The 25,248-nt window shown below is 40.9% G+C and overlaps 1 protein-coding gene across 1 annotated transcript in view; it reads right to left on the bottom strand.

The window, feature by feature from the left end:
* The window catches only part of DOK6 (docking protein 6), a 371,728-nt gene that overhangs the window by 77,791 nt on the left and 268,689 nt on the right, over positions 1-25,248 (bottom strand). The window contains exon 6 of the mRNA XM_023242093.2: positions 5,183-5,321. Coding sequence (XP_023097861.1) covers positions 5,183-5,321 — 139 coding nt within the window. The remainder of the gene's footprint in view (positions 1-5,182; positions 5,322-25,248) is intronic.

The raw sequence follows: 25,248 nt of genomic DNA, 5'->3' as shown, positions 1-25,248 counted from the left end.
GGCTGTTCATCTACAAATAGGCTTGTAAATCACTCTCAATGTTGCAAGGTTAGAAGTTACTAATGACAATGCCCCTTTCCTTTCACTTACTCATTTTTTGTAAGGTATCAGGAAAATTCAATAAAGAAAATTATTCATGTCTTCTCAATTGCTCCTTACCTATGGGATTTTATAACACATGTAAAGCTTATGAACACAAAAACCAAATGGAAAAAAGGACTTCTTTTCATATTGTGTGTGTGTGTGTGTGCGCATATGTGTAACAGATCTATGAAAATTAAATTATTTCAGGGCATTTGAGGCCTTGTCATTTTGGATGATTTCAGCCTCACCAGGCTGAATCACAAGGGCACATTTGCGATATGGTTTCTGATGGATGGCTTCTATCACAAAGACAAGAAAAATTTCCCTGATAATGTTGCACATGTGGGGTAGAGCACTTATAAATGCTTTTAGTAATAGCATTTCAAGAACTCTGGCAGTTCTAAGAACAAGAATGATCTCCAAGAAATGGAAACAAATTGTAGAGGTGCCATTTACTTAAACATCCAGGTTTAATAATTGCCTCGGCTATGTGAATCTTGGTGAATCCTTCAGAAATAGCCCTAGTTCAAAATTAGTACCATGGCTCAAATATCCCAAGCACCCCCAAAACCCAAAACTGTCTTCTGAAATAAAACTGTTTTGGGGTTAACAAGTAAAGAAAATACAGAGGATTGCTATCTCCTCGTATGACCACTTCCCGATGCCCACCTGGACAGAAGAGCGAAAAGCGGAAGGTCCACATCTAAATGCAAAAGGGGAAGCGTGTCTTCTTGTAGCGCAGAAATCATTCTTCATGGCGGCTTACCTCAGGGCCTCCCGATAAGTTGGTGATCTAAGAAATCAGTCAGGGTCCGCTGTCATGACCGCACGAATGAGCTCAAGAGGTGTTTAAAGTAACAGTGACCAAAATTTTGTGATGGTGTCATCTTGTCAATCTATCTAGAAAAATTTCGATGGCATGGAAAGGCATGGAAAATGTGTGCTATTTCAAGGAGTAAAAGTAAGGAGATAATCTTACTTGGGCAGTGTAAATTACTTGGTCCCACAAACTTCTGGGTCACTTGAGAGAAAACTTTCTTGCTCTTCTCTTGTATTCCAGATACGTCCAAGCAACATTCTGAGTAACCAGTTTACAAAGCTGTGAGTGGGTATTTGATGGCTAAACTCTACTTAAAAACTTCTTGGATCCGGTTAACTGTCATTAACTCTTTCCTTACCTTTCTCAGTGAAGGAAATAAAAATATACTAAAAAAATTGTTTTAATGTTTATTTTTGAGAGACAGAGAGACAGAACACGAGCTGGGGAGAGGCAGAGAGAGAGGAAGACACAGAAACTGAAGCAGGCTGCAGGCTCTGGTCTGTCAACACAGAGCCAGACATGGGGCTCGAACCCACAGACCGTGAGCTCATGACCTGGGCCAAAGTCGGACACTTCACCGAGTCACCCAGGCGCCCCTAAATAAAAATATTTTTTAATAGCCTTACCAATTTAATGATTCTTGTTATCCAGTATTCTAGAGTGCAAATGTACTATTTTGTTCACAATGCTGGGGAATTCTTCTAGATATACGATTAAACAAGAGTAGAAATGCTGCCTAACTTAGATTATGGAGATAGGTCAAAACATGTTTATTCTTGTGTCCCCACCAAGAAGGTAATAAACAAGGGCAAACCAAGGTTTTATACATGTGATGCCAAATGATTATATTGATTTCCCTCTGTTTCAGTTAAGAAATGGTTGTTGAGACATCATTTCTCTTTCAAATGTTTTATCTATAAAACAGTAACACTGTTAAACCATCTCTCTTTGAAAGGATGGAAACGAATGCATCAGTAGCCTGAATAACAATGTTTGGGGCATTTATTGCTTATGTAGCTGGTTAGCAATTTGATTTTGTAAAATCTCTTAAATCACATTAAAAATCTGTAAACATTTTCTATGTGCTCAATAATAAGCTCACATGGGCCATTTTTAGAACCGGAAGCCAATGAGGAGTGTCATCTTCTTACTTTGTGCTAGATACATAATAAATAAAGTGCATCATTTTTACAGCTGAGGTTTTGGGGTACCTTTCCAACTCCTAGGTTACACTTTTGCCTAGTTTATAGCATAGGCCTTCATTTAATTTAAATAAGCAAATGAAGAGTTAGAGGGTATTTAAGTACTATTTCAGAGTTGTTGGAACTTCTTTTTTCAGAGATGTGTGCATGCAGGGGCACCCGTGTGGCTCATAGGTTAAGTGACTGACTCCTGATTTCGGCTCAGGCATGATCTCGCAGTTTGTGAGTTCCAGCCTTGCGTTGGGCTCTGTGCTGACAGCATGGAGCCTGCTTGGGGTTCTCTCTCTCCCTCTCTCTCTGTTCCTCCCCTGCTAGCGCTGTCTCTATCTCTCTCAGAGTAAACAAACAAACAAACAAACAAACATTAAAAAAAAGATATTTGTGCATATAGAGGCAGTCTCTTAAAATAAAAAGTAAAAATGATGCCCGGGAGACCTGGCGATCTTTACATATGGTCCCAGAATTTGAGGAATCTGGGCAGTTGAGTTGTGATAGCATGCCCTCTGAAAATCACCAGCTGGGTTTACCTTGAAAAATGGACTAGATATGGAAGAGTCTTATTAGCATGAACCTTCAGAGAAAAGCATAGCTGTGCAATTGTTTTTGAAATTAAACCAAATGCTCCATTCGCATGTGTGCACCAAACTGACGGAGTCTCTGATTTTGTGATTTCTAGAAATAGTTAGTTTCTTTGGTGGAGCGTACTGAGCCTGCAGTTTAACTCCTGTCCCACTTGTCCCTCCATCTCCAAGCACCAAGGTCCACGGTGCACCCCTCCAGCTGGAGACAGCCTGAGATCTTAGTAAGTGGACTGCTGGGTTCTAACCCCTTGACAGCAATCGCGTGGCTCCGCTCTGGGGATTTGCCTCTCAGCTGCACGGGACATTATCATGTTTATCACATACCACAGCATCAAGAGCAAATGTGAATTCAATTTTGTTTTGCAAATTTTTTGGCACAAGATTGTTAGACATACTCAGAAGGGATTTGAAAGATATTATTTAGCTACGGTTGGGAATAACAATTTAGTGTCTTCACAAACATTGCAAGTCTTATAATTATTCAAAATCACTCCTACAGATGGATCGCTGTTATAATAATGAAGCTTTCGCGGCACTTGCCGTGTGCCAGGTCTGTTCTCAGCACTTTGCAGATTTTAATGCAGATACCTCATAACGGCCAAATCAGTAGAACTGTTACGTCCTCATTTTACAGATAAAGGCAAATGAAACATTTGGAAGTTAATAACCCAGGATGCCCGGGGCGCCTGGGTGGCGCAGTCGGTTAAGCGTCCGACTTCAGCCAGGTCACGATCTCGCGGTCTGTGAGTTCGAGCCCCGCGTCGGGCTCTGGGCTGATGGCTCAGAGCCTGGAGCCTGTTTCCGATTCTGTGTCTCCCTCTCTCTCTGCCCTTCCCCCGTTCATGCTCTGTCTCTCTCTGTCCCAAAAATAAATAAAAAACATTGAAAAAAAATTTAAAAAAAAAAAAAAAAAAAAATAACCCAGGATGCCCAAGATGGCATAGCCGGTAAAGGGTGGAATTGGGATGTGAACCCAGGACACATACTGAGTGCTTTCCCTGATAGTCAACAGTAGGGTGGTGTGAAAGAGCTCTTGGAATTTCCTTTAAGACAAAACCTTTCAATGACTTGACTCGAGAGCATTTTGCCTGTTCAGAACAGCTCTACGTAAAGAACTACGACTGTTAAGTGTAGCTAACTGCTGTTAACTAATAGCAAGTGACATCACAACCGTTAATTTTGGTTGCAAGCACCAGATTCGGAAATAATTTGAAATCTGGTAGTTCTAATTGCTCAGTGATTTAAGCCACTGGAAAAATGTCACATTAATTAGATAACTGTTACAATGGCTTAAATGTAACCCAAAACTTTCTATAAGACTGATACCAATGTCTTATTAATGCTTCTTCAATTAAACACACAATCCTATTAATAATCCTACTAATGTTCAAGCCTTAATGTTCATCAAGGGATGAAGTGGTGTAATTCACCCCTGTGAAAGACCAAATGTCCCGTGTAAGCCTGGTTTTCACTTGCTACACTTAGGTATTAGGAAAGTTCTTTAAAGCATATTCTAGATGAAGAGATAAAAATGTGTATGTAGCATTGAGAAAAATTAGATATGCGCTAAGAATAACATAAGATTATACATTAAATCACTTTTTTGTTTTCTTATATTTAAAAGGTAGTTTTCTATGTGTCAAAATACTATGTAATGGAGAATTTAAAAAATCACAATAAATATAATACTACATATAGAACTCTGTAATCTTTAACCTGGGACAGAAGTATGAGTGTTCTTCTGGTGAGTGACCCACTTGTTTCCCCAAACTCTGCCTGTCCTCTCCCAAATGAAATTTAATGCATCTCTGTAAATCCTGAAGAAAGACAGAATCGCCAACTCTTAAGATTATGGCCAACAGTCATTCCGTTGTTTGCTTTTCAGAGAAGTTGGTAGTAAAGCTTACAATTTTTTCTGTTACTTGTACGAGTTACTATTTCAGATTCTGTACTAAATTGCTCCCTAGCTAGACCAAAAACTCTAGCATGGTTCCAGAACAGGGTAACAGACAAATCATTCTGTTGGTAAACAGTGTAAGTTCCTTCTGCAAGTATTTTATTATTGGCTCTGAAACAGAGAAAGAGCTAGAAGCTTCAGAGAATCTAGGACAAATACAAAGACAAAAAGAAAGTGGAGTCCTTTCTTGTAGTAACTTAATTTTGCTGGTTATTTTGGGCCCACATCTGAATCTCTGATTGTCCAACTGTGTGCGGCAATATGCAGACAGCATTGCTTTGTATTTCATTCTCTAGGCACCGCACCCCTCCTTGAGAGAAGCATGGAGTTGTAGGACTCCCTGCTAGTGGCCACAAATAACTCCTTTTTTGGCATATGCTGAATAGGGCATTAGAGGGATGAGATTCGGTAGCTGGGGTGAGCTCGGGCCTGGGTGGGGTGGACACAGGGGTGCTGATGTGAATGGGCCCACATATACACGATGTGCATCAGACCTCAGCGACATTCAACTGTTAGGTTACCGAGGAAGGAGCCTTACCCGGGCTTTCTGTTCCATTTCTAGCATTAATCTTTCATGCTGCTCAGCTATGGCCAGTGTCGCAGAATGGACCTTCTGATAGATCATTTCTCCTTCCCTTGTTTGAAAAGTGAATAGTCCTTCTCCTGTGTCACACATTCTGTGAGAATAGAGATAGGGAAAGAGATGGGTCTTCATGTGTTCAAGTGCGTAACAGTTCTCCATGTAAAAGATGCCCTCGCCCTGCGGTTACCCTCCTCCTTGACTTTCATGGCCGTTAGTGAAGCGGATTCATCCTTGACCAAAACAACCAACCAACAAGCACCCCTTTAAATGGTACATGAGATGGAACTAAGGGTAAAAACTCATGTCTATCTGGATTTTGAAGGATGAAGTGTTCACGACACTGCACAGAAACAGACACCAAAGGCTTCAGTTACTGAAGTTCACCTGTTACCAGTTCTTACTAATAAAAGCAAATAGTCATTTTCTTTGAGGATTTTCACATTTGTGTTATCATAACGCTGTTTCCAAGCTGTGATGGCTCTTGACATTTAAAGAACTTAAGAAAAGTCTGCAATTTTATACTCGCTGTAGTAGGAACCAAGAAGACTATACATTTTATAGTTCATGGACTTGCATACATAGGCTGAAGCTGTTATTTACACTGAGTAACCCTTAGGTAAATCTTGTGCATCTTAAGAAACAACATGGCATAAAGGAGACCCTATTTGGATATGAGAATTTTTGGTTTAAATTTTGACTTTGCCACTTACCAGCACTGTGAACTCGGGCAAGTTAAATAACTTGCCTATACCTCCTTTCCACAGCTCTAACATAGGAAAAATAATACAGCCCATCTCATAAGATCCTTATGATAGTTGGAAGACTAATCTAATATCCACTGTAGAGAAATGAGTGGAGTAATTTTAGTATTTTTCTCTGATGGACTGTTAGACAGCAATTACTATGTCATTTCCGAGAGGATATAACAACATTAAAAATTCTTATTATGAACATTCATGAGGAAAAATCAGAATTAAAATTTTCAATTACTTAATTGTAATTACCTTTCTAAAACATAACTTTATTGGAATAAAGCCACTGACACTTTATTAAGGCAATAGGATTACAGGTAAATTTTATTAACAGAGACCAATTCTAAAATGAAAAATATTTCTAATTAATATTTTAAGCCAGCTTTTAAAAATAATTGGAGGCCTCCAGAAAGACCCACTCAATATCCATATGATGTTACTACCGAGATATGGGATATTAACTGAACTGCTGTGTCGTTGGTTTTCAGATTGTAACATCAAAAGATTTGCACGAGATGCTCTCGAGGCCAAACTCTGTCTTCCAGCACCACAAAGATTTTGGATTCTTCCCTATGATTCCCCAAGGAGTTTTCAGTAGAAAAGAAATGTCTCAAGAGGCTCCAGACATTACAGAGGCTGCAAATGCCATCCCTTAGGGCCCCATAGAGCCAGCACTTAGCTTCTGTGAAAAAGATCTTAATAAAATTCACACAGCGTGAAATGGAAAGTCTGGGGGGAAAATGAAGCGTTTTCACAAAGTGAAACAAATGAGCTTTCTTTGTTGATTCAGAGGAGTATACAAGTCCAACAGCCCGAGCAGGGCAACGATGGACAAGTAGTGAGCGCAGCCTGTTGGAGGGGGAGTTTTGTTCATTGTCATCTGAAAAGCACTGCTTAGTAGCCTTCGGAAACGAGATAATGAAGACACAAACTGTCATTCCCTACTCAGTCACCGAGATGCAAAGGTCTAACACTTACCCCTTTCCTGGGACTTAACTGCCCAGTAAGAGGGTTTGAAAGCTTGCAGGTTTTCTTCAGCCTCTGAAATACAGACTCCTGTAACCTTCGGCCTTTGATCAGCAAACAAAGGATTAAAACATGCTAGCATTAGAGTGAAGACATTTTAGGGAAAGGTGTTCTTTCTTCAGCCTAGGTGCCTAAAGCCAAGCTGGTCAAACTTCAGTAAAATTAGCTCATACTTTTGGCTTTCATCTGCAGTATCGGAATAAATAGTTTAGGTTGCCCAGGTTATTGTTTAGAACATGTTCTCTTGGGGCTGGTAAGAAACAGATACGGAGTTGTTTGTTTGTTTTTTTTTTTTCTTATGTGTCTGAATAGTTTTGTGGGAGCAAGCCAGTACTGGAGAAGATGGGGCGACAGACGAAGTCATTTTGTTGACTATTGCCTTGCTAGTGAACATGTAGGTCCACGGACGAGCATCACTGGCCTCCTTGAGAACCTGTCCAGACTACTGGATCAGAACCTGCATTTCACAGTGTCCCGGGTGACTCCTATGCATCTTATAGTTCGAGAACACCGGCCTGCAGAACTCCTTCTACAGGTCACCTGGGACCCAAACGAGAACAATTTAGAAGCCATGTTTGTGCAGCTTCAGACCATGACATGTGAGACCGAAGTTCAGAAAGGAAGCCCCATGATGAAAAGGACAGAAAGCCTGAAAGAATCATTTCCTTAACTTGGGAAGAGCTAATACAGAGGTGCTCCATGCATTTGAGTATCGTAACACACTCCTTAATTGCATTTATTTGGAGAAACAGTGAAAATCTGGGCAATATATGTTTGTCTTGACTCCAAACTGATTTTGATTGAAATTATAGACAATCACAACTGTTACCCCTTTTTATACTTAACAAGGTATTTTCACAAAATGAATACTTATTCTTATCTAAAACTGAATGTTAAAGAATATCATCTCTAAGGTCCCCTTCAGCTTGAAAGAACAATTTTAAAATTCTAAGTATGGCTAACACACTAATTTCCAGGGTGGTGGTTTTTTTTTTTTTTTTTTTTTGACATTTTGACATCGTGACATAAGGGACATTATAATAGTATAGAATCCAAAAGACTAAGGGCACAAATGTCAACAGTGTGTCATTGCCTGTCATGTTCATTTATCACACATTTATCAAGTAGGTACTGTAAGTCAGGTGCCGCCCTGAGTCTGAGGATAAAAAGGATGGAAACGTATACATGGCCCATCGCCTCTGAGGCTCTACAAATAGTGGGGAAGATAAGCATTGTTTGAGGAAAACACACTTTGGTAGGTGGTAGCAGGAAGTAATGGGCCAACAGGAAGTAATGGGGGGACCTGAACATGTTATTTTACCAAATTAGTCCTTACGTATTAAATGGGCGTTGGGGTGCCTCGGTGGCTCAGTTGGTTAAGCGTCTGACTCTTGATTTCAGCTCAGGTCATGAGTTCAAGCCCCATGTTGGGCTCTATGCTGACAGTGCAGAACCTGCTTGGGATTCTTTCTCTCCCTCTCTCTTTCTGCCCCTCCCCCACTTGCTCTCTCTCTCTTTTTCTCTCTCAAAATAAATAAACCTAAAAAAAATAAAATAAAATGGGGGCAACAAGACTTGGTCACAAGATTGTTTCCATTTGCCTTTTAATTAAGTCAAACACTGCGTGTAACAGTGGTCAGGAAGAAATGAATTCAGCAGGCCTGGGGTCTCTAAACCCCGCACCTTCCAAACAAAGGCCTGTGTCAGGGTGGTCCCTTGGCCAGTTTCTGGACTGTAACCTCTGAGCCTTTGGAATATTCAGCCTGATAAGAGTGAGTTTTTGTGTGCCTGAGGCCTTGGGCCAAGCTGTACCACTCTGGCCAGATGAGTTAATCCTAATAATATGCCTGTTTTGCTCTGGTGGAGGCTGGAGTCTGAGCGGCTCACATTGAACCGGTAGACTCTGCCTGCCTGTATGATGGATCCTCAGTAAAACCCTTGCACGCCAAGGCTTGCGATAGCGTCCCAGGTTAACACCACTGCCCATGTCTTTTCCCACATCGTCACGGGGCAAACAAGCATCTGCCATGTGATGGCCCTGGGACCGCGTCCTGGGAGCCTGTGCCTGGTCCCTCCTGGACTTCATTCGTTGGTTTTAATCTGCACTTTCATTGCAGTAACCATAACTGTGAGTAGCATCGCTTTTTCTGAGTCTTGGGTCTATCTAGAGAAACGCTGAGCCCGAGGGTGGTATTGGGGACCCCTCCACTCAAGGCACCACAGGCTTCGGGTTGTCAATAGGGTTTGATGCAGTAGGAGTCTAAGAAAATCCTAGAATTTTCCCTCAACGGCTCTTCCTGAAATTCCATTTATCCTCTCCTTATTCATCCCACCTCACCACTCACGTCCAGAATCATTCAAATTAAGGCTACTCCTGGTCTAGTCTCTGCTGTGTTCCAATACATAAGGACCAAGCAGAGCTCATGGGAATGTCTGTGTTCACAGGAAACGGGACTCTAAATGAGGTGCTCCACTATGGAAAGGTTCTCTCAGTACCCCTCAAGGGGAGAAACAGCCCTAAAAGCGGGGGCCCTAGAGGCAACTGCATGTGAGAACAGGCTCACCTTGTAAGCTACTCAATGACTGCCCTCCTTTTCCTGGTTTTAGGTCTCAAAGTTAATTCTTTATGAAGGGGTGGCTTCAAATTTCCAGTCCTTTTCCAAATGACAAACACAAGACATTCACCACAAGTTATTTTTGAGAGGGAGAGAGAGAGAGAGAGAGAGAGAGAGAGCATGAGCAGGGGAGGGCAGAGAGAGAGGGAGACAGAATCTGCCGCAGGTTCCAGGCTCTGAGCTGTCGGCACAAAGCACGATGTGGGGCTCGAACTCATGAACCGTGAGACCATGAACCGAACTGAAGTCAGATGCTTAACCAACCGAGCCACCCAGGCACCCCAACGTGTTAGTTTTTAAAACTGAACTCAGATACTTTAAAATACTTATCTGTGGGTCTCTAGGTAAAATATTACTACAGATGAATCTGTAAACCTCTGGCAATGTTGTCCATCTTGGCAGCCGCATGACTTTGTTCTTGCTGTAAGCTGTGCAGTATTGTAGACACATTTCATGACCAGATATTTACCCTCTGTGCACACAAAAATTTTAAACTCTCAGCAATGGAGGAGAAGAGCAAGGGCCCTTTCCTGAAAACCCCATGGTGTATCTATTCAGTATTTAAAATTTAATGTTTAATTATAGAAAGTAATGAAATTCTTCAAAGCACAGCTTTTCTGAAGAGCGGTTAAAACCAATTAACACTTTTATTCCATTAACAGTTTAATCTTTATTGTCATTTAACAATGCCAGCTTTCGGCTTTTCTTTTAGCAGCTATGAAAAGGCTGAAGTTTCTCTCTAGGAGTTCTGGTGAGTCAGATGTGGATCTGTGGTAAGAAACGGCAAGTCAAATGGACACACAAAAGCAAGTCCAGAAATAGACCCAACTCATCTGGGAGGTAAATACGTGATGAACGTGATATCTCGAGTTTGTAAGGGAAGCTGGACTTTCCAAGAAACTGTGTTTGGACACTTATTAGGAGGAAAAATGTTGGGTCCGTGTTTCCGCCTCCACTGATGCAAGTTGCAGAGAAAGCAAGTGAAAAAAGTTAGTAGAAGAAAATAAGGAAGAATTCATATATAAAGTCAAAAGGAGGTAGGAGTTTCAGGCTATGATCCAAGCCAAAAGGTGACAAAAGAAAAAAAAAAAAAGGATGAATCTGCCCGAAAAAAAAGTTTTCTCTTTTTCTTTTTTTATGTTTATTTATTTTTGAGAGAAATAGCAAGCCAGAGCATGAGCAGGAGAGGAGCAGAGAGAGAGGGAGACACAGAATCCGAAGCAGGCTCCAGGCTCCGAGATGTCAGCACAGGGCCCAACGTGGGACTCTAACTCACGAACCCCAAGATCATGATCTGAGCTGAAGTTGGACCCTTAACTGACTGAGCCACCCAGATGCCCCCAAAATTTTTTTCCCAAAAATAAAAAAGAAATCATAAGATATCAGCAGGCAAAAAAATAGTAGGAAATTATTTGAAACTCACAACACTTGATAACCTCTCATCTATAAAGAAGGTATATAATGTCAGTACATTTTTCAGAGGGTTGTTTGAGCATGAAATGAATTAACATGTGTTAATCTTAAAAACAGTGTCTGTGAGTTTTTATTACCCCTTAAATAGTAGTATTATTTTCACTACTACCACCAAATACCAAAATCGATGCCTAAAACATAACACTAAATGGAAAAAAAAGTGACAGCAATATGCACAGTGCACTAACATTTTTGTAAAAGAAAGCATGTGTGGGAAGAATTTATATACACCTTCGCTTGCATATACATGAAACTCTGGATGAACGTACAAGAGAGTAACTGTGCTATTTGTTGGGGGTGAAGTGGGTGCGATAAGCGAGGCTGTACGTATAGGAGGACATTTTTTTCACGAATGCTTCTTGACGGAAACGGTCAAATGAAAACAAAGTAGTGCCATTAGTTTATTGATTGGATTTAATGAATGAAAACTAAGTTGACATTAAATTTTAAAGCAAGGGTCGGAGGTCTCTCACAGGGTTTTTGTGAAGATGTTATGTTTATAACGTGCCTAGCTCAGTCTCTGTCATATAGCAAATACACACACACGTACACACACAATCTCTTCCCAGTGTAGCACAGACATCTACATCTAATTTTCAAGACACCCAGGTTTGCAGAGTTCTGGTTCGTAATGAATTGAAATAATAGCAACAGTCACAGCCACGGTGGGAACAGTAGTGGTTAGCACTTACGGAGCACCGACTCAGGCCGGGCTTGGTGTTAAACACAGTATGTGCGTTGCCTCATTGAGCCTCGACCTCTCCAAGGCCCTCACTGCTTCCCATTACAGAAAACACCGACCTGAGAAAACTCAGCCCAAGGTCACTGAAATTTAAGTGGCTGAGCTGTGGTCTGAACCTAGACCTGTCATTTTGGAGGGAAGCTTATGATCATTAAGCTAGGTTTTGTTCATTCAAGATGAGAAGCAGAAAAGTGTGCATAATTCTTCATTATGAAAATTTCTGCAGTTGGAGAGAAAGAGAGAACTCAGAATAGAACCTGGGCTAGAACATTCTGAAGGTGCTCTCTCCCCGTTTGCCTCTGTTCCTCTTCTGTCAAATCAAGTTCCCAAGAATATTTCTCAACGGTGCTCCAGTAGAATGCATGTTGAGGTAAATCAGTCCAAAACAGCTGAAGTGCAGTCAAACCCGCTCTGCACTCCCAACTTCATGTCAAGTCCTTTGTAAGGAGGAAGGTATGCTAGAACATTTGCCATCCTCTCTGCCTCTTGACTGGATTACTGGCCGGCTCCAAACATTTAATGCATGTGGTGGCTGTTGGTTGATTTCACTGCTGGTACCTTAGGGATACAACGCTTTCCCTTAAACAAGCTGAAATACCCAAGACTGCAAGATCTTGATTTTAATCCAGGATCTGCTGAAAATTAGCTTGGTGAAACGCCATTTTGATCCTTTATAAAAGTACATTTTTTAAAATTTATTTAATTTTTTAAGTTTATTTTTGTCTATTTTGAGAGAGATATGGAGAACAAGAGGGAGAGAGGCAGAGAGAGAGGCAGAATCCCAAGCAGACTCTTCCCTGTCAGCACAGAGCCCGATGCAGGGCTTGAACTCACGAACCGTGAGATTATGACCTGAGTCAAAATCAAGAGTCAGATGCTTAAGTGACTGAGGCACCCAGGTGCCCCAAAACTAAGTTGTTTTTTTTTTTAAATTTTTTTGTTTCAACGTTTATTTATTTTTGCGACAGAGAGAGACAGAGCATGGACGGAGGAGGGGCAGAGAGAGAGGGAGACACAGAATCGGAAACAGGCTCCAGGCTCTGAGCCATCAGCCCAGAGCCTGACTCGGGGCTCGAACTCACGGACCGCGAGATCGTGACCTGGCTGAAGTCGGACGCTTAACCGACTGCGCCACCCAGGCGCCCCATTTTTTTTTTTTTAATTTTTTTTTCAATGTTTATTTATTTTTGCGACAGAGAGCGTTGTTTTTTTTTTTTTTTTTAATGAAAGAGTTGATCTAAATGATCTCTAAGGCACTCTAAGTCTAAGGACTTAGAGAATTGTTAGAAAATTCTCTAAGTCCTCCACTCGTGACGGCTGCTTCTCAATCACTTTCATTAAAATATCTCCATCTTTTCACATATTTTCAAAGTTTTAATTTTATTCCATTCTGTTTACTTTTTTTACTTTCAGACTTTCTCCTTTGGTTTCTCAACGCAATACAAAAGTCAGTCGAGTGTCCCTGAAATTTTGGCTTTAGCAAATCCTTGGAAGGAGATACATATGAGATGTTCCTCCACGTCCGTTCCCTTCCCTTCTGCCTCCAAAATTTAGAAATGAACAATCCACCACGTGAAGATGATCACAATTGCTACCGTTACCATTATTCTACTGTAATATGTTTATAAGATTTAGGGAAAAAATTTTTTTAAAGGTTTACAGCTAATTTTATATCCATCCTGTACACATATCTCCTGATGGCTTTAGTGGAAGTTTAACATTCTTAACCTCCAAGTGTCAATCACAAAAAGCATCCGATGAACTCCATATGCTTTGTTGACTGAAATGACTTAAAAGTGATCAATGTGATGGCTACCTGACAAGTATTGATTTTGTAGTCCCTGATAGTAAAAAATAAAGCAAAATAAAATATAAAAGAGAATAGTTCTTTTTTTAAAGGACAATCCCATGGCATTAATGTATTCTTCTGAAGGGAGTAGAACAAACTGTCAACAGGAAAAGCAAGAACTGATACCTTCTTATGTTCTCTGCTGTTGTACACTTGCTCTATTTTAAAACTCTTTTGGGGAGGCTATGGGTGTGTCATCTGAAACAGCTACCAATATATACTCAAACCTATTTGTCTGGGAAAGAGCTAATAACAAAGCAAGTCAAGCGAAAACTTAAATTCTGTCATTTAGAAATTATACTTCCTTTTGAAAGTGAATTGGACTGCCGAGTGATGGTTGGGAAATTTTTACAGTTTAACATGCAAGTTACTAATACTTACTCACTGAATTAGAAGAGCTACGCTTCTTTCTACCATTTTGAGAGGTCCCTAAAAATGAGATCATTATATTCCCTCAGAGCCAAACAGCCTGCAATCAGGGGTTACAAATTACATTTTTATTCTTTTTTTTTTTTTGCCCCAAACATACTTAATGAAGGTAAATTTTTAATCAAATCAAAGATAATTCAGTGTCTCAAGTGACCACAGAGGAAAGTGTTTAAACCAGATAGCCAAAATAGAAAAGAAATTCAAGCCTATACCTGATTTTACATTGAGTATGTCTTGCCTTGTCTTCTTAGGTTATTTTTATGCATTCATTGACATTTTTTTGGACATCAACCAACCACATGTCAGGCACTTTATTAATTTTTGGACAATATTTTTAAAAAGCATGTTTTAAAAAAATGAGTAAATAAACATGAATTCAGGAACTGCGTTTACTCTCATTATATATATATTTACCTTTTCATTTAAAAATGCAGCAAATGAGTAGGTGATGAAATGAAATTTATAATATACTAACACATTTTGGAGATTAAGAGCTAGTGAATTGGTTATCTTTATTGCGTTAAAATTTTCTCTAGAGGTTTTTAGTTGACAGATCACCAGTAGAGTACAATTTTTAGTCTTTTATTGTCATTATCAAAATAAGCCACCCCGTAAAATGACACAGTCATTCTAATATACCAAGGGAAAATACTGATTGGTATTACAAAAGATGTGTGTACAGGCTTAAGTTACAGCTTTTTCACTCATATTGAAATAGAAATGAAAATTTAATATCTTGGTGAAAATGTGAATTTACTTAAATTTCAAAAATTGAAGAATTTCAAATGTAACTATGTAGATTTTTATAATAATGTCAAATGTCATCATTACAGGTTAATAAATCTTAAACCATAACCTTAACTTTAATTTTTTAATGTTTATTGGTTTATTTTGAGAGAGAGAGAGAGAGAGAGAGAGAGAGAGAGAGAAAATCCCAAGCAGGCTCCATGCTGTCAGCACACTGCCTGATGTGGAGCTAGAACTCATGAACTTTGAGATCATGACCTGAGCCAAAAGCGAGAGTGAGACGATTAGCTGACTAAGCCACCCAGGCACCCCTTAAATGTTAATTTTTAAACCACATTTAAACTTTAAAGTCAATCTCTTTAAATATCTGAACCGGGAATATAGACAATGCTATTGTAATAGTGTTGTATGGTGACAGATGGTAGCTAAATTTGTGATGAGTATAGCATAATGTAGAGAGATGTTGAATTACTAACTTGTACGCCTGAAACTAATGTAACATTGTGTGTCAACTATACTCAAGTAAAAAAAATTAAAATAAAAAATAAATAAAAACATGAATTGAAAATATGGTGAACAGATAATCTGAATCACCTTTAAAGTAGAAGCTAAGAAATGGAACCAGTATTTCCCCATCATAAATAAAAGTATAATCATTTTATGTTATCCCCTGGTATCTGTGACCTTCTCAGGCATAAGAATTTGGGGCTCATCAGGGTTCACACTGACGTATTCTACTTAAGAACTAACCATGGGGCACCTGGGTGGCGCAGTCGGTTAAGCGTCCGACTTCAGCCAGGTCACGATCTCGCGGTCCGGGAGTTCGAGCCCCGCGTCAGGCTCTGGGCTGACGGCTCAGAGCCTGGAGCCTATTTCTGATTCTGTGTCTCCCTCTCTCTCTGCCCCTCTCCCGTTCATGCTCTGTCTCTCTCTGTCCCCAAAATAAATAAACGTTGAAAAAAAAATAAAAAAAAAAAAAAGAAAAAAGAACTAACCAACCATCTCTGTGTTTCCCCTGATAAATCAGGCATAAACTTGTATTAGAGCACTTCTAACATCTCACCACTTTTATTTCTACATGCCTTCTTCCCTACTAGACTCCTAATACATGACATGAAATGAAAGAAAATCACATTCACTCAAAAATCTTAAAAATCTAGAGACAAAGATAATATAATTCCTTTCACTGTTGAAATAAGTTTTCCATCTCTACCCCCGATGATCCACCTTTACCTCCGATCTACCTCAAATGGTTTCTAGATTCCTACATACATCAAGTCACGGAACAAAGCAAACCACAAAAGAGATACTGAGGGGCGCCCGGGTGGCTCAGTCGGTTGAGCGTCCCACTCTTGATTTCATCTCAGGTCATGATACCAGGGCTGTGGGAGCAAGCCTCTCGTCCAGTTCCATGTTGAGTGTGGAGCCTACTTAGGATTCTCTTTCTCTCCCTGTGCCCCTCTCCCTCACTCATGGTTTCTCTCTCTAAGAAAAAAAAAAAGTGTGTTTGTATGTGTGGGGGGATACTGATGTTGAATAGTCTAAAAAAGAGGTAAAAGAATGGAACTTCCAAAAATGAAAAAAAATACTACTTATCCTATTCTTACCCAATTTTGGTTCTCATTATTCCTGTTTTTATTTTATTTTACTTAAAAAATTTTTTTTTAACATTTATTCATTTTTGAGAGTGAGAGAGACAGAGCATGAGCAGGGAAGGGGCAGAGAGAGAGGGAGACACAGAATCCTAAGCAGACTCCAGGCTCTGAGCTGTCAGCACAGGGCCCGATGTGGGGTTGAACTCATGGACTGAGAGATCATGACCTGAGTTGAAGTCGGATGCTTAACCGACTGAGCCACCCAGGCGCCCTTCAGTATTCCTGTTTTTAAAGTTAGATGGTTTGGCTATATGATTAATAAAGTTTCTTTCAAAAGTTCCTAAGCTTTGACTTAGTTCCATTTAAGAGGTAGTTTGCTTTAAACTCCATCTAGTAATAGCTGTGTCTCAAGAGATGGTTAACACCATTAAAATGTGATTTCTTATGTTGCGTTTCTTTATTATTGACTTGGGCACTTTTACTTTCCCTGATTAGTAACTTCCATGTAAGGGTTAAGAGAGTGGAGGTGAATGGAGTCATCTTACTGCCCAGGTGTTCACAGAAGTAAAGGACGTGGACTCCAGAAGGAACCTGCAGGCCATACCAAGGTTCATTTATGTCCACTCAGATCAGTACAACTTATCATTTATTGAGCTTCAATAGTCAAAAGGCTCCTACTGGAAATTCTCAAACTGCCTCACATCCTGATCACCACTACAGAGCCAAGAGCCCACTGGTCATGGCAGGTGTATTGGAGAATTTTATGTGTCAACCTGACTAGGCTACAGGGTCCCAAGGCATTTAGTTAAACAGTATTCTGGGTCTGTGTGTGTGTGTGTGTGTGTGTGTGTGTGTGTGTGCGTGTGCATGTGAGGGGGTTTATGGATGAGATTGACATTTGAATAAGTAGACTAAGGAAAACAGATCGTTCTCTCCATGGTGGGTGGGCTTCGTCCAATCCATTGGAAGCCTGAGCAGAAGAAAAGGGGGTAAGGGAGAATTCACTCTTTTTGCCTATTTTTGAACTGGGACATTAGTCTTCTTCTGTGCTTGGACTCAAATTTACACCACCAGCTCTCCTGAGTCTTCAGCCTACTGACTGCAGACGGCGAGACTTCCCAGCTCGACTAATACAGCAGGCATATCTCTGTCTTCTAACTGCGCCAGAGCTTCTTGTGCCTGTGGAAATCCGACATCCTGTCTCTGGGTGTTTGCAAGCGGTGAGTGGGATGCACGCAGTTGTCCCTGATGTGTCAAAAATCATGTGGGTGGTGGAGTGAGCAAAGAATAGGGAAAACCAGACTTTTCGAGAGGAATGTATTTCTGTTTTTGTTTTTGCTTCACAACGGACGTAGCGCTTTCAATTCTTACTGCTGAGATCTGCACAGACTTTTGCTTTCTGAGTCAGTACAGAGTGAAAAGAGAAGAGAACCACTGCCCACCAGACCCAAGGTGCCACTTTCTGTTCCTCAAACACAGCCCTAGACTTAGCTAGACTTGCGTAACAAGGGCACTTTCTCCCTAATCAGCCAAGAGTTTTTATCTGCTTTGAGTACTATTATTACAGCAAAAGAAATGTGAAGTCAGTAGTCTGCTTCTGAACTTAAAGTAAGATTTGACTCTCTCTGGCATGCTTTTATAAATTTTCAAATGTCAGGTCTAGATGAGTAAGTCAGAGTTTTACTATAAGTCCTGGCTAGAGAGAAACTGAGACATGACTTAAGAGGTGACCCCGTTCCTTCTGGACCTGGGTGATGGTGGGGAAGAGAGAATAAAAAGAGGTAGAGAAAACAGTGGGTGATGCTTCCATATCCTGATGTTGCTCATCTGAGTGGAAATTTGGAGAAGGCAGGAATTAATAAATTGGTACCTAGTTTGAGCCAACAGCCCTACACCTCTGACTCCCCACATGCCTCAGTTTGGATGCAGAACATCTAGAAAGTCTTGTGCAGAGGATTGGGGCTGAAGAAGGGGATATAAAAATCCTAAGATTAAGGAAATGTTTTGATCAGTGGATGCAGTGAAAAGTGCCAGCACATCCCCCCCAAAGGCCAAACGGATACACTTCAGCAGGTGCCAACGTGGGGCAGACCAGACCAGATGGCGCTTGATCTGAGGTTTCTTTACGACCTAAGGCCACATAAGTCTGTTGTGTGTTCCAACAGCATATACTACATAAAACAGAAGAAAGGAGAGGAAACCAGTATGTTGCCAAGATGACATAGCCGAAAATGACAAGTTCAAATGGCAAGTTCAAATGACATCCTTCTCATTGAGAAGGGGCTTACGAACAATCTTAGATAGAATATAAAAAAATATGCATTGTCTTTGCTCAACTAAGTTATGTTACATTCCAGAGCCAGCTATAATTGTGAAATAGCTGCCATTGCAAACAGTGACAGCCTCACTCCCTTGTCAGAGAAATTCACTGCAAAGCTTTTCATTTCCTTTGACCTCACATTTACAGAGTCTTCCGGTCAGCTCTACAGTCTCTCCATACATTCGAGGGGAAACAACTTTCCAGGTTTCTGCCCACACCTTTTTCCAATCCCTCCGCCATATTGTTCCTGGCTTTTACAACCATTTGAGGGATGCAGTAAATTGAATGCATTTTATTTTGATAGGTGTTAATACTGAAGAGGTTCTTGTCCTTGACAGAAGATCATAAGAGCCCAAACCAAAAAAATGTATTCTTAGAGGTTGAGCATGTAGGATGATTTGTGCTAGAACAGGCTCCAGTGACCCAAATGTCAGAAGACGCCAGCTGAAGAGGGGGTCACGAGGGAAGGCGCATGTGAGCACTGGAATCCTTTCTAATGTTACTGTTTGCAACTGGAGTTAGGAGAGTATGAGTGAGTGAGCCAAAAGCAACCTTTCAGGTGACATGAATGCTAGGTAAGAAAGGGGAGAAAGTGGAGAAAGTGGAGAAAGTCTATGGGGTGCGAGAGGGGAGTGGGGAGAGAAGCAGTGAGTCAGATGGTGACAAAAATCAACAAGGATTAGGTTGAGGAAATGCTTATTCAAACGGGAGCATCTTTCAGTGGATGAGCTGGCTGTCTGTATCCTAAGGACAGAAAAGGTCCCAGGAACCAGAAAGGAAAGAGTGACGATCAGAGCAAGCAGAGGAAACAAAGCTGACTTTAAAATGTAAAAATTATTCTCAGAGTCTCATCCCCGGAGAATATTCTAGATGGACCTCTCCTTGCTCATTCTGCCCATAGTCCTGGCTGAGCGGACTGACTGCATTTTCCTGGTAACTTAAGCCTCGGGTGGGTGAGGCTCTCACATTCTCCCATTCGGTGACATAAGCTAGGAGACACAGGGGTGTGCCTCAGTGTTAGCCAGTCAATTGTGAAGTAGAGACTCAGGAGAAGGTGAGTAGATCTTGGCAAGGGTGTGTAGCCTTTTCCTGAGTTTTTATCTTGCTGTTCCCTTTTATCTAATGTTAGGTATACTTTATTTCATGTGATGGATTCCATAAAGCTTCAGACAACAGGGGCTGATTGTATACTTTATTTCTTAAACGTTAATTTATTATTTTGAGAGAGAGAGAGAGAGAGAGAGAGAGAGAGAGAGGCAGATAGAATCCTGAGCAGGCTCTGCCCTGTCAGTGTGGCGCCTGACGTGGGGCTCGATCTCACGAACCGTGAGATCGTGACCTGAGCTGAAATCAAGAGTTGGACGCTTAACCGAATAAGCCACCCGGGCGCCCCTGATTCTGTATTTTAAATAAACACTTTAGGTTGTGACTTCTGCACATCTAAGTTTGAAACTAGTGCTTTTAGAGCAAGCCCAGGGTGGTTTCTGCTCCTTCCAATGTAGGAGAGGACTAGACCCGCACAGACCCTTCTCACAGGATCAGATTCTCATTAGCTCGTTCATTCATTCCACGTTTACCTATCGTTCACTGTGTGCAGTCGCTTGGCCCAGCCCGGGACAGGCTGCACAGGTCGTGTAGCACAAGCTACACGAGTGAGATCCCGGTGCTTTTTGTTAAGTAGTTCACACTCTCTCTCCACCACATCTCCACGCCTGGACCCAAATCCATTCCTTTCATATTTCCAGAAATATCTCCAATCGTTAATTAAGCACCTTCAAGAGACAGGAGCGGCTGGTGGTAGGATGGAATTAATTACTTATGTAACTGAGAGGTATTTATAGAAAGAGAGTTTTGCTTTTCTGGAGGGGGCACTTTCAAGTCTGTAGAAGTGGAAGCCATGACCACGTTGATCTTGCCAGCCAGATGGCTGCCGGGGGATACTGGCTTCCTGGTGCGTCAGGAAGAGAAAAGGAGATAAGGAAATCCTAACTTGTAGACACGCCAACTGAACATTCCTTACAACTGTGGCAAGAGCTGGTCAAGGCACCTGATGCAGCTAATTTAAGAACTGGCCCCTCTCCAGGCGCCTCAGCTTCTCTCCAAGAGTGGCCAGGCAGAGAGAGGGGGAAGACAGATGAGCTGGCCGCCCAGCATCTTCTCCGGGCCGCCTTCCCAGCTCAGGATGAGAGGCCGTGGGAGCCCCAGGGAGACAGGACTTTACGGGAATCTTTTCTACCAGTCTCAGTCTGGCACCAACCGTTGTAAAGAATGGAATAAAAATGCCATAAGGAAAGTAGTTGAAGGAAATTTACTCTTTTACCCTTGAGACCTAATGGGAATTCAAGCAGTATGCATTTTATTTTATTTTTCTTAATGGTCAAAGCCCTTGGCTGCATACTGTAAATACCTATCACGGATCAAAGCAATCTTAGTGAAAAATATTCCTTCCAGCTTAGCTAGTTGTTAAAGCTCCAAGAAGTGCTCGTTTTAAATGCCATCTTCTCCATGAACAAAAAGATCATTTGTTGCCAAGTTAGATGTGTATGATTTCATTTTTTCTTATTGCATATAAGGATGTTTATAGAATCTCAATTACATAACGTTTTGCATTGCTCTGTTATCTACCATTCTGAATGCTTGAACTGTAAAGTTATGTTTATATAATTCATACTATTTTTTTTTCCATCTAGGGATTGATTACTCCTTTCAGTTCCCAACGGTAATTTCTCTTGCAACTTTTCGTTAGGTTTTCCTGCAAATTGAAGGGGAGAAGAAATAAGCAAGGTAGAAAACAAGAGAACTGAAAAGCAATTCCCCTGTGCCTTTCCAATTTATGCCAAAGGAAGTGGTAAAGGTTTTGAGACCATGGTTAAGGGATGGAGTGGGACCAGGCTGCACATGACGGTGGGAAGGAGAACACGGAGAGATGAGAGGATGCCTTGGGAGGTACATGGCACATTGGGAAATACACCGATGAGGAGCCCGAGGGCTTGGGCTCAGCTTGGATGCTTTGGAAAGGTCATCGGATCTCCGAGTCTCAGCTGCTCATCTATAAAACTATTTGCCTTATACACTTTATAGGATTGCTATGAAGAACAAATGTGAAGCTGGAACTGTCAAGCACATTGAAATGAAAAGTCTTAGCGCGATTAGGAGCGACGGTTTTACAAGAGAGCTATGATAGTTGGAGCCTGACGCTAAAACAACCTCCTTAGCCAATGTCCTCTTGTTGTGCTTCTGAGTATCCTTGGGATGCCGCTGCATTTTCTGTTTGGAGACGGTGTTTCCTGTTCTCAAACAGTGACCCACAAGGCCCGTGACAGGCCAATCACACCCTACTGCGTGCTCTGTCAATCCAGCAATTGTCTCCAGGAGAGAATTTGCCTGTGAAAAACTGCCTCCCCTGATAAAGTGGCAGCTTTCCACGGGGGAAATCTACCTTCTGCTTCCACCAACACAGACAATATTTGAGAAGGGAGCAGAAACCGCTCTGCTATTTCACCAGCTCATGTAAAGGTCATTTTTCACCCTGCTTCTCCTGCAGTGGAAGGTTTTGATTGTATAGCTCTAGTAATGTTGCCTTTTTTGAAATTCATTTTTGTTCTCAGGGGCTGTGCTATCTTCCCCCTATACAAGTTTCATTATATTTAGTGCAGTGGAGCGTGTAGATGATGTAGTTAGAATGGCAGGCAAAATAACCCATTACTATACCTATTGTCAGCTTTCTGCATATTTAGTAGAAAATGCAAAAAAATATTTATGGTTGATCAGGATTGGAATAAATGGACAGGCTTAGCTACCGATTTCTGATTTCGGTGACTTTACGTATTTTTCTCTGGGGTGTTATTTAAAACATGGTAATTAATTTACCTTGGTGCAAGGAGTAAGAAAACAGCTTCCTTTTTTTTTTTCCAGTGAAAATTTCTTATTTCTTTAGAGTTTCTGTGTTTATGCAGGGTTCATTTGAACCACTTTTACTAGTAAATAGAGCGATGATATATATATTTTGTCAGGATACTGTGTTGTCATTGTAGATGTTTTTACTGAATATTTGCTATTAATATTTTAAATTAACATAAATTTGAATTTAACTTTAGAGATATGAATGAAGTATTTTGCTGTTAATGCAAACACATGCCAAAGCAAATAATCTAATAATTCACTACCCAAATCTAGCTGAAAGAAGAGTTCTGGATTCAGGAAGGGATTTTTTTTTCAGGATGTGCTAACAATGACTTGTGTGACCTTGAATGTATTGATTTCTCTCTATGTGTACCGATATCTATTCTCTGCCCTTTGCTGATGTGTATGTCTGGCATTGTGCCCCGGGAAGCTGACTTCTACAGGCCCAGGCTTGCTTGTCTTCTGGTTTCGCCAAAGGAGGGCACTCACAGAAGAGAGTTCGAGTGAGCCTGAGGTACTTTTCCCCACCCTGCCCTTCCTGTCTTAGCACTGTGGTTTGGGCATGCTTCCATCCTCCAAGGGTCCGAGCTCTCTCTGGGGTCCGGTTTCCTTGTTCCCTGAGGTGCGAAGTAGGTAAAAGCTTCTCCCTGTTGCTCGTCTTGGGCTCCCCACCACCCCATGTTTGTTCCATAGTCATACCTACACCTCTTTAAAGAGTTCCTACACTGAATTCCCCCCAAACTCTTTGAGTGGGTAATTTCTGTATTGGGGAGTCCACACTTAATTCCTAACAAGTTATTTAATCTCTCAGACTCTCAGTTTTTTCATTTATAAAATAAGGAAAATAATGGCAGTTCATCTAAGAAGGTTGCTATGATGAGCAATACTAAGGTTGGTGACAATAATAATAATAATAATAATAAATGTAATGTTGGCATGCATCATGTACCTACTCCAAAGCTCAGTCTCTATCCACGTTATCATAACTTCTGGAATGCAAAAGTGGTCACCAACTACTTCGCATCCTATATTCACACCCTTGCCATGCACCTTTAAAGCCCCTCCCCCCCCCCAATACTTGAGCATTGAATGTTAAGCAAGGGGAAATTTTTTAACCTATAAGTTTTCAAAGGTATGCTGGCCATGTGTGTCAACAGACGATCTTGCGTGTTGCATATTAGTTAAAAGTAGAAATTAAAAAATATATTACATAATAAGAACCTAAAGAGAGGGAACTAGATAGCAGAAGAAAAATGTTTTGTGGACTATAATCTTAAGAGAAAGATAGCACAGCATTTAAACACAGCAGGCTCTGCCTGAGAAAACTTCTCAAGTCAGGTCATGGAGTGTATCTAGATGAAAGCTAGTGCCATATAATCTTGTGTTTGGGGCAGGAGGGTTAGCTCGTAGCTAAATCAAACAGAATATAACAACAGATGCTACCCAAATATTTTCTATCCTGAGCCATGAATACTTCAGGAGAATGAGCTTATGCAATAATCACGAGGCAGGGAAATTAAAGAGCTATACTTTTTCTTAAAAAAAATTTTTTTAATGTTTATTTGCTACTGAGACAGAGAAAGACAGAGCATGAGTATGGGAGGGGCAGAGAGAGGGGGAGACACAGAATCCGAAGCAGGCTCCAGGCTCAGAGCTGTCAGTGAAGAGCTGGACGCAGGACCTGAACCCACAAACCGCAAGATCATGACATGAGCCTGAGTCGGACGCTTAACTGACTGAGCCACCCAGGGGCCCCAAGAGCTATACTTTTTTAATTGGATGTTAGATACATTCAAAAGATCAGGCTGGTCCAGTCCATGCGAAGACTCTGAGAGAAGTACTAGGAGATGGACATTTTGGGGAGAAGACATCATATGGTCATTAATGTTCTTTTACCTTTAGATCAAAAGGAAAATATGTCTAGGCTGAGACATGACGCTCACACTCAATGCTGCTGTCCTCTACATCAATGAGGAGTTGCTAGGCTGTTCGAAGGCGCTCATGTGAAGGTAAGAATAATAGCTTACTTAGATAATACCTTCTTTTATAAATATGGACCCAAAATTCAAAGGTGTAGGTGTGAATGGTGAAAAGCATCATTTTCTTCTCTGAAGAACATATTAAAATGTCAATACTCTTCAATAGTGACCCAAAGTGACACAGAGACCCAAACATGATCTCATTTTATGAGATGGAATTAAATTAAGATGTCCATTTAAAAGAGGTTTGAAATAACACCGTATCTTTTTTGAGGAAGCTTTCAATTCCCCCCCCCCACCCCCGAGTTACCATTGTATTCCAAATTCATACACACCCTTGAACTGACCCTTGCAGTCTAAAAATTCTCGCATAAATTAAGCCTTTGTGTTTAAAGACAGATCAAACAGTTTTTATCCAGGATACACATAGTTCTTGCTTAGAGAATAAACTTTCAATGATCCTTTAACTTCATTCCATTCAAAAACACAGCGCGCGGTTTACGTTATTCTTAAAACATTTTTAGGTTGTCTTTTTACACACAAGAAAAATAACTCTTTGGTGGTTATTTTTTCTATTTTTTTTTGTTCTCA

This window comes from Felis catus, chromosome D3, assembly GCF_018350175.1.
Source record: "Felis catus isolate Fca126 chromosome D3, F.catus_Fca126_mat1.0, whole genome shotgun sequence".
In the NCBI taxonomy this organism is placed as follows: Eukaryota; Metazoa; Chordata; class Mammalia; order Carnivora; family Felidae; genus Felis; species Felis catus.
Note: the sequence above shows the minus strand (reverse complement) of the source record. Positions and strands in the feature narration are given on the sequence as shown.